This window comes from Polyodon spathula, unplaced genomic scaffold (genome assembly GCF_017654505.1).
Source record: "Polyodon spathula isolate WHYD16114869_AA unplaced genomic scaffold, ASM1765450v1 scaffolds_1221, whole genome shotgun sequence".
NCBI lineage: Eukaryota > Metazoa > Chordata > Actinopteri > Acipenseriformes > Polyodontidae > Polyodon > Polyodon spathula.
Genome location: NW_024472704.1, coordinates 15,001 through 25,000, shown reverse-complemented (window position 1 = coordinate 25,000; position 10,000 = coordinate 15,001). Strand labels below are relative to the sequence as shown.

Here is a 10,000-nt window from a genome sequence, read left to right as displayed (position 1 = left end):
CTGGTTGCTCTGTGCTCCACCGTGCCTCCTGGTTGCTCTGTGCTCCACCGTGCCTCCTGGTTGCTCTGTGCTCCACCGTGCCTCCTGGTTGCTCTGTGCTCCACCGTGCCTCCTGGTTGCTCTGTGCTCCGCCGTGCCTCCTGGTTGCTCTGTGCTCCACCGTGCCTCCTGGTTGCTCTGTGCTCCACCGTGCCTCCTGGTTGCTCTGTGCTCCACCGTGCCTCCTGGTTGCTCTGTGCTCCTCCGTGCCTCCTGGTTGCTCTGTGCTCCACCCGTGCCTCCTGGTTGCTCTGTGCTCCACCGTGCCTCCTGGTTGCTCTGTGCTCCACCGTGCCTCCTGGTTGCTCTGTGCTCCACCGTGCCTCCTGGTTGCTCTGTGCTCCACCGTGCCTCCTGGTTGCTCTGTGCTCCACCGTGCCTCCTGGTTGCTCTGTGCTCCACCGTGTCTCCTGTCTGTGTTCCTGTCTCTCTTCCCATTGCTGTTTTGTCTCTTACAGCGGATGTCCGTTACTCCGGTCGGGACAGTCTGATCTTCCTGGTCGATGCGTCTCAATCGATGTTCGAACGCGGGGAGGACGACGAGATGAGCCCCTTTGACATGACTCTGCAGGTGACCAGCGAGAGCATCGAGTAGGGCCGCACGGATCAGTGTGCTCGGTTAAACTCGATTCCAGGGAATGAGCTCTCCGCAGAAATCAGGTGCTGACAGTCAGGCGAGGGCCGTTGCTGTGGGTCGGGCTGATTTGCCATTCAGAGTAAAACGAGCGAGGAAACAGCTGCTTGGGTTTGTGAAGATCGCTGCTTCTGTGGAGAACAGCGATCCGCACAAACCCTGGCAGCTGCTTCTTTACTCCTTCAGCCCGATCGACACCAGCGACCCTCACCTGGTGAGTTTAATAAGACACACCTGAACTTGTTACCTAGACACACTGTGGCTAATCAAGCTGGTAGCAGTAAAACCTGGACTGGATCACACTGCTGTGCACTAGGAAGCTTATTTCAATCCCTCAGTGTACAGGTATTTCAGTTTGACTCCTCCCTGCTGTGTTTCCTCAGTGCTTTCGCAGTGTCTCCCCCTCTATTCCTGATTGCTGACTCCCTCCTCCCTGCTGTGTTTCCTCAGTGCGTTCGCAGTGTCTCCCCCTCTATTCCTGATTGCTGACTCCCTCCTCCCTGCTGTGTTTCCTCAGTGCGTTTGCAGTGTCTCCCCCTCTATTCCTGATTGCTGACTCCCTCCTCCCTGCTGTGTTTCCTCAGTGCTTTCGCAGTGTCTCCCCCTCTATTCCTGATTGCTGACTCTCTCCTCCCTGCTGTGTTTCCTCAGTGCGTTCGCAGTGTGTACACCAGCAAGATCATCAGCAGTGACAGAGACCTGCTGGCCCTGGTGTTCTTTGGGACGGCCGAGCACAAGAACTCCGTCCCCTTCAAGCATGTCTATGTGTACCACGATCTAGACACGCCAGGTGGGCTCAATTACCATTACAGTATCAACTACAGTGGCATTATTGTTGTTATTATTATTATTATTATTATTATTATTATTATTTGGCAGACACCTTTATCCACAGTGACATACAGGTGTCACAGGGCAGTAGAGGGTTTCAATGCAAGATTCATGTTTAAATACAATGTCGTTTACAAGAGGTACAAATAAAACTGCTAGAATACAATATGAACTAGGTTAGGATTACAGCAAGTTATCTCTACAGTGACCTGGTGGTGCATTAATATTATCCACTAATGTGATGCTTGGGTCTATGCCTGTCCATTGCATTGGCTTTGCAGTCTTACTGCAGACCGGTCTGGATAAACTCCCATTTGGTTCGTCCTTTTTTATCCCAGTTTATTCCTCGTTTTCTCATCCCAACTCCTTTGCTCTCCCCTGCAGGGGCCCGTCGGGTGTTAGACCTGCACAGCTTCCAGGGAGAGAAGGGGCAGGCCCTGTTCCGGGAGACGCTGGGCTGCAGCGCCGACTTCTCCCTGCAGGAGGCGCTGTGGGTGTGCTCCAACCTGTTCAGCGACGCGAAGACGCGGCTGAGCCACAAACGGATCATGCTGTTCACCAATCAGGACAGCCCTCACGCGGAGGACAGTGGCAAAGCCAGGCTGGCGCGCAGCAAGGCCAGCGACCTCCGAGACACAGGTACCCACTCCAGACCGCCCCGGGGGGCAATTACAAATAAGCTGCTGTTTTTGTTCAGTTACAGCGATGGACAAAAGTTTTGCACCAGGATTGAGACGCAATTTAATTGATGTTAAATACATCATTGAGCTGTTGTATTTAACATCAAAGAAACTACACAATCGTACTGCAACAGGAAGCCATAATAACAGTACAGGGGTATTTCATGTTAGATTTTGAAATGTCACATTTTTTTTCAGTTTTTGTCTTTTCTTTATTTTATATGGAAAGCTGTGTGTAATTCAGTATGATAACCTAACATTATTCAGCAGGTTTCATTCCACTTTATGAAGCAAAATGAGTTAATTCTATATAGAGGGTGATGCAAAACTTTTGGCCAGAGCTGTATAGTTATTCCCCAGTTATTATAATTACAATTACACTAATCAGCAACACAAAACAGCTGCCCACATTATGAACCAGTTTTATAATAACAGGCACTAATAATCGCTGCTCCTAATACACACACATACCGGGGAGCTTGTTTTCAAACAGGTAATGGGGTCCCCAGAAGCAGGTGAAAATAGAAGAATTACAGTCGAATGACAAATAAGTGTCATTGAACTGTAATCCATCAGTTATATAGTATAATTACAACTATGCAGTTTGAGCCAAGGTCTGGCTCTCTTGTCTCTTGTGTGCAGGCGTGGTTCAGGATCTCTCTCTTGTCTGTGTGCAGGCGTGGTTCAGGATCTCTCTCTGTCTCTCTCTCTCCTCTCTCGTCTGTGTGCAGGCGTGGTTCAGGATCTCTCTCTCTCTCTCTCTCTCTCTCTGTTGTCTGTGTGCAGGCGTGGTTCAGGATCTCTCTCTCTCCTCTCTCTCTGTTGTCTGTGTGCAGGCGTGGTTCAGGATCTCACTCTCTCCTCTCTCGTCTGTGTGCAGGCGTGGTTCAGGATCTCTCTCTCTTGTCTGTGTGCAGGCGTGGTTCAGGATCTCTCTCTCTTGTCTGTGTGCAGGCGTGGTTCAGGATCTCTCTCTCTCTCTCTCTCTTGTCTGTGTGCAGGCGTGGTTCAGGATCTCTCTCTCTCTTGTCTGTGTGCAGGCGTGGTTCAGGATCTCTCTCTCTCTCTCTCTGCTCTCTTGTCTGTGTGCAGGCGTGATTCTGGACCTCATGAACCTGCCGAAGCCGGGCGGGTTCGATGTCTCGCTCTTCTACCGTGACATCATCACCGTGGACGAGAACGAGAACGACCTGGGCCTGCAGCTGGGGGCTTCTGAGAAACTGGAGGACCTGCAAAGGAGGGTGCGGGCCAAGGAGTTGAGGAAGAGGGCGCAGGCCAGGTGAGAAGGAGCGGGGAATATGAAATAGGCGATATCTTTTAGAGTACGATCCTTTATAAGGAGATTAAGCTAACGCATTCAATATGTGTTGCTAACTTGCAGTTACCAATATGTTTGGTCTGTCTGTCTCTAACTCTCTGCCTGCCTGACTCTCTGTCTCTCTGTCTTTCTGTCACTCTGACTCTCCTGTCTGTCTGTTTGTCTGTCTCTCTGACTGTCTTTCTGTCACTCTGACTCTCCTGTCTGTCTGTCTGTTTGTCTCTCTTTATCTTTCTAATTTCATCTGTCTGTCTCTCTCTCTGACTGTCTCTCTGTCCTGCAGGCTGTCCCTGACTCTGGGAGAGGGGGTCTCCCTGGCAGTCGGAGTGTATATTCTGGTCCGCAGCGCCACCAAGCCCTACCCTGTCAGGCTGTACCGGGAGACCAACGAGCAGGTCAAGACCAAGACTCGCTGGTTCCACGCGGAGACCGGGAGCCTGCTGCTGCCCAGTGACACCAAGAAAGCGCAGGTAACAGGAGAACTACAGAACCCCATGGGCCCAAACTACAGGTCCCACAATCCCCATGGGCCCAAACTACAGGTCCCACAATCCCCATGGGCCCAAACTACAGGTCCCACAATCCCCTGGGCCCAAACTACAGGTCCCACAATCCCCTGGGCCCAAACTACAGGTCCCACAATCCCCTGGGCCCAAACTACAAGCCTCACAATCCCCTGGGCCCAGACCGACTCCAGGCCCCTCGGTGCTGTGCAGGGTTGTGATTATGCTTTCTGACCCACAGACCTACAGGAACAGGCAGATCGTGCTAGAGAAGGAGGAGACGGAGGAGGTAAACAAGTTTGACGAGCCGGGGCTGGTTCTGATTGGGTTCAAACCCCTGGAGCGGCTCGAGAGGCACCAGCACCTGAGACCAGCCCAGTTCATCTACCCCGAGGAGAACCAGGTCACAGGTGAGAGACCGGCCCAGTTCATCTACCTGAGGAGAGCCAGGTCACAGGTGAGAGACCGGCCCAGTTCATCTACCTGAGGAGAGCCAGGTCACAGGTCCATAAACTACAGCTGGTACACTCACTCTCTCCCCCCCTCTCTCCTCCTCTGTCCCAGGCAGCTCTAAGCTCTTCACTGCTCTGTTGATGAGGTGTTTGGAGAGGAAGGTGTTTGCTCTTTGCCGGTACACCCCCCGCAGGAACACCCCTCCTCGATTTGTAGCGCTGGTTGCTCAGTCAGAGGAGCTCGACAAGAACAGAGTGCAGCTCAGCCCTCCAGGTCAGTGACACAGACACACCGGGGCCAGTTTAACATTCCTACAGGGCTGGAAATCAGACTCCTATTGCACAGCAGCGTGATCCAGTCCAGGTTTCACTGCTTCCAGCTTGATCAGCCCCAGGTGTGTCTAGCTAACAAGCTCAGGTGTGTCTTATTATTAAACTCCTAGTGAAACCAGGACTGGATCACACTGCTGTGCAGTAGCATCTCCTCGTTCTTTTCCTGAAAGGTACAGAAAACAGTTTGTTCATCTTAGACCTGTCTGCGGGGTTTAGAAATACTAAAAGAACATAAGTGTACAGAAAACTACAAAGCGGCATGTAAAATAACATGTTAACATTGTCTAATAATAGTTTGGGTGCCAGGAAAAGTATGTAGAAACTTCCCAATAAAATATAAACATAAATCATTACTCGGATCTTGTCGCAAAACTAGGTTTCTATCTACCTTTCTAACCCTACAATATACAAATTATAACTGATTTATGTTAACTTAATAGAGAACAGAGCCTTAAGCAGAAGCTGATAATTATTGCATAACCAGTATTGTTTGTTAGTTCATCACACAACACAAAACATATCTATATTTAAGTATTCTTACCAGATGTGTTTAGTTTTCTCCGTTAGATTCTAATAACCAATATATCTATAGCAATAAGTTTATTTTTCTTAAATTTACATCGTTATTCTTAGCACTTGGAATTCACCTGATCAACAATCAGATTTCAGTAGTTAAAGGGGTAAGTAATTAGAAAAATCACTCTCCGAACGGAGGCTGTGCGGTCCAGTGAAACGGGCTTGTAACCGGGAGCAACCTGGTCCAAATCCCAGCTCAGCTCATTATGTGACCCTCCTTGTGCTGCGTCTTTGGGGTGAGACGTTGTTGTAAGTGACTCTGCAGCTGATGCTCCACTATGAAAGGCGCTATATAAAGATTGTTATTATAAACGATTCACTAGTTATTGCTCAGGTACATTCCTTTATACCACATATAGTCAAAATAAAAAAACAGCCATTTCACAAGTAAATAATACAGTTGAGTTCATCAGCAAAAAGGGTTTAACAAATTAATACTTATGCAAATAGGTAATACTGTATTTAAATAACGCATCCACATTCATAAACAGTAACCATGTCACATGTTCAGCCCGACTTTGCATATGAATGTAATATGCAAAGCGTTAATTTATTTTTTATATAGCGAAGGAAATGCATTAGTATGAGACAAGAAAGAAATACTTGTTGCCTTAACAACTAGACCACTAACCACAGCTTCAATTGTTTGTAAAAAAAAAAAAAAAAAAAAAAAAAAACCTGTACCAGATGTCTTTATGCAGTTTTAAAAATGATTGACAGCCAGAGAGGCTAGTGCTAAATTCAGTTCAGTTCAACGTAACGTTGTTCAGCAGGTTTCATTCAACTTTAGGAAGCAAAATGAGTCGATTTCTATGGGGTGCTGATGCTAAACTTTTAGCCCCAGGTGGGATTCAGCCTCTATCCGTGTCCCTGGCAGGGTTCCATGTGATCTTCCTGCCCTACGCTGATGATATCCGCTCCCTGGATTACCCTGAGAAGACGCTCGCCAGCCCAGAGCAGATCGACAAGATGAAGGAGATCGTGCACAAACTGCGCTTCAAATACCAGTGAGAGCGCCTGCCTCCTCCACACAGCACCCACACTGTGAAACACTGCACAGCCCCCTATTGAGCAACACTAACAGAAACCTGATCGACTCAATGAGTGTCTTCAGTATAAATTCAATGGCAAACGTTTCCACTAGAAGTCTCTCTGTGTTTTCAGTGTGAATTCAATGGCAAACGTTTCCACTAGAAGGCTCTCTCAGTGTCTTCAGTGTGCATTCAATGGCAAACGTTTCCACTAGAAGTCTCTCTCAACGTCTTCAGTATAAATTCAGTGGCAAACGTTTCCACTAGAACTCGCTCTCAGTGTCTTCAGTGTGAATTCAATGGCAAACGTTTCCACTAGAAGGCTCTCTGTGTCTTCAGTGTGAATTCAATGGCAAACGTTTCCACTAGAAGGCTCTCTCAGTGTCTTCAGTGTGAATTCAATGGCAAACGTTTCCACTAGAAGTCTCTCTCAGCGTCTTCAGTGTGAATTCAATGGCAAACGTTTCCACTAGAAGGCTCTCTGTGTCTTCAGTGTGAATTCAATGGCAAACGATTAAAAGTGTTTATCAATGTCTTAATATAAAGACATTAAAAAATCTTAGTCAAGACATTTGTCAATTAATTTAAGTTTCTTTTAGTGTTTATTAAATGTGTCAACATACTTTTGTGTTTTGTCTGTATGTCTTGCATTTCTGTGGGTTCATTGGGTTCGAGTCCTCAGCCTCTCTCGTGTGTGTGTGTCTGTATATGTATATGTGTCTTCAGTGTCTCACGTGTGTGTGTGTGTGTGTGTGCGTGTCTGTAGGTATGTGTGACGTTTCTGGTGTCTCGTGTGTTGCAGGAGCGAGGCCTTTGAGAACCCTGTGATCCAGCAACACTATCGAAACCTGGAGGCGCTGGCCCTGGACCTGCTGGAGCCCGAGCAGATAGAGGACCTCACCCGTGAGAGACACAGATAATACCTCCTCCCCTCCCCTCCCCTCCCCTCCCCTCCCTCCTCTCCCCTGAGCAGATAGAACACCTAACCCGTGAGAGACACAGATAATACCTCCTCTCCTCCCCTCGTCTCCCCTCCTCCGTACAGATAGAGGACCTCACCCATGAGAGACACAGATGATACATCTCTCCCCTCCCCTCCCTCCTCTCCCCTGAGCAGATAGAACACCTAACCCGTGAGAGACAAATAATACCTCCTCTCCTCTCCTTGTACATTTAAACCTATCAGCTATTTTCCCTTTTAATTGTGTGTGTGTGTGTTTCAGTGCCGAAAACAGAGATGATGGACCACAGACTGGGTTCACTGGTTTCTCAGTTCAAGGAGCTGGTCTATCCACCTGGCTACAATGCTGAGGGCAAGGGAGCCCAAGTGAAACGCAAGCCTGGTCAGTACACATACACACTGAAATAGTACAGTGGATTTTAAAGATGGTCAGCGCTCCTTTAAAGGGAGGGGCCAGCGATCATGTTAATAAAGCTAATAAGAGGTGAGAGAATGGATTTTAAAGATGGTCAGCGCTCCTTTAAGTAAAGACCAGTGATAATATTAATGAAGCTAATTGAGAGAATTGGTTTTAAGCTCCCTTCTTGTTAATTGTAAAGACTGACACAGTTCCCCTCCCGTCCAGCAGGGGGCAACGGTGGTGGCACCGCTGAAAAGAAGCCTCGCGCGGGGGTTCCGGAGGAGGAGCTGCGGGCCCACATGAAGAATGGCACCCTGGGAAAGCTGACCGTGCCGCTGCTGAAGGAAGCTTGCAAGCAGCTGGGCATACGGGTCACTGGCACCAAGAAGCAGGAGCTGATCGATGCCCTCACAGCACACTTCAACATCTGAACCACCACAGATTCAGCGGCTCCAGATTGCTCTCACGGTGACAAGTCAGTTTTGAAAAGTCTGAATAAACCATTATGAGTTTGATGGCGCTGATGAGTTATCTATCAGGTTACAAGAACAGCGCTGTATCAGTTTTGGATCAGTAGCATTGAATCGCTAGCGGTGCAAAAAAGTGTATTTTTTTAAGCAAAGTTCCTGTAATGGGGGGGGGGAATGCTGTATATGTTTTAGAAAGATGAGAAATTGGGTCAACCTCATGATGTCTTAATATAGGGTGGTCAGTTGCTTAGAAACAAGCTTAGTCAAGTGAGGGCATCACCCTAATTAAGATGCATAGTTGAACTGGACCAGGATATAATTCTTTGGGCTCATTCGGGACTGCGACAACATCTTCCAAATTCTGACCTGTGAGATTTGCTCCCGGTTGACCCTTCTGTAACCGCTGACTAGTATATTTTGCCTAGGAGCATATGTTGCAATAACTGTGCTGATTCTGTGTTTTCAATAACCAATGGATATTACTTAATAAACCGTTTAATTTGATGATTCTAAATTCACTGCTGTTATTGTCTCTCTTATTCGTTAATAATTGTTACAAGTGGTATGTTTGATAATTATAATTACTAACCTAAAACCCTACACTGGCGCCTTTAAGGAAACCTTTAAAAATTACCCACACTGCAGAAACACAAAAGCAAGAAATGAAATCTCTGTTAGTCCTTTAATGCTTCTGACGCAAGTTTCTCTGGCTGCACTTTTGTTTTTTTAATAAATTGTCCCTGCACGACACAGCACCTGTAGACCCTCCTGCCTCATTCAGGGACCATGAAGGTTGATTCTGGACTGAACCATTTCACGACCCAAAAGGGTGTGGGGGGATAAATGTGTGTACAGCCTTCACTGGCGTGATTTATTGTAATAGGTTGTGTGTTGGGTGTCTCTCATCCAAACTGCATGAGATGGCATCTTATAACACAAAGTGTCCAAACGACACCAGTTCTAGACCACTCTTTAGTGCTGTTCACTGGATTACGCATCTGCGTCTAGGTTTCATTTCTGAAAGGACAGCATAGAGGACTTCTTCTTTCACCCGGACAGATTCTTCTTGATACATGAACCTGAACAGATTCAGTTCTCTCTTATAATTCTCCTCCAGCCTTCTCCTCATCTCCAGCGATTTCAACTTCTTCGACTCCTTCTGGCACTTGACTTTCAGCTCCGCTTCCTTCTTGCTCAACTCCATTGCGTACTTGACCATTATTTTCTCTTCTGTTAATCCAAGATCTTTGCCAAAGCCCTGGTAGATCACATTGGTGTAGTAGCCTCCTCCATTGGCCTCCAGCATTGCCTCTATTTTCTTGAAGAGCTGTTTCACCTGGGTACGATCTTGCATGTTCTTGTTGTCAAAGACGTGACACCTGTTCCCACACTTCCCAACAAGCTGCTGGAGCTCCTGGTCGCCTTTCAGGATCTCCTTAATCTTCTTGTCTTTCAGATGGTCCCCGAGAGTGAAAAGGACAATTGCATTTCTCGCGAATTCATCGCAAAAGCCTCCAGGATCACCTCCACTCCTTCTCTGTCTTCATCAGTCGCTCCTCCAGGATGATTAAGTGTTTTGATTGTTTTGCTAACTGCCTCTGTTTGTCTTTGTAGACTGGTAAATATCTAGGAGCTGTCGCTATTCAGCCAGAATCAAACCCAGACTGCACTGCACTGTTACTCACTGTTCAACACCACGTGCACCTGAAGCAGTCATTGGTTGGACTGGTGATCGTGTAGGTGTTTTAAAGCGGGTGTTATTGTATTATTAT

At 47.4% G+C, this 10,000-nt stretch overlaps 1 protein-coding gene across 1 annotated transcript; it reads left to right on the top strand.

The window, feature by feature from the left end:
* Positions 1 to 265: 265 nt before the first annotated feature.
* Positions 266 to 8,742, top strand: xrcc6 (X-ray repair complementing defective repair in Chinese hamster cells 6; the record flags this gene model as incomplete). Its single annotated transcript, XM_041242224.1, has 11 exons — positions 266 to 610; positions 1,325 to 1,463; positions 1,889 to 2,143; positions 3,277 to 3,463; positions 3,786 to 3,972; positions 4,247 to 4,415; positions 4,570 to 4,731; positions 6,244 to 6,373; positions 7,200 to 7,300; positions 7,621 to 7,740; positions 7,984 to 8,742. Coding segments are annotated over 11 exons (2,001 nt in total), but the record flags the coding sequence as incomplete, so codon positions are not given.
* Positions 8,743 to 10,000: the final 1,258 nt, after the last annotated feature.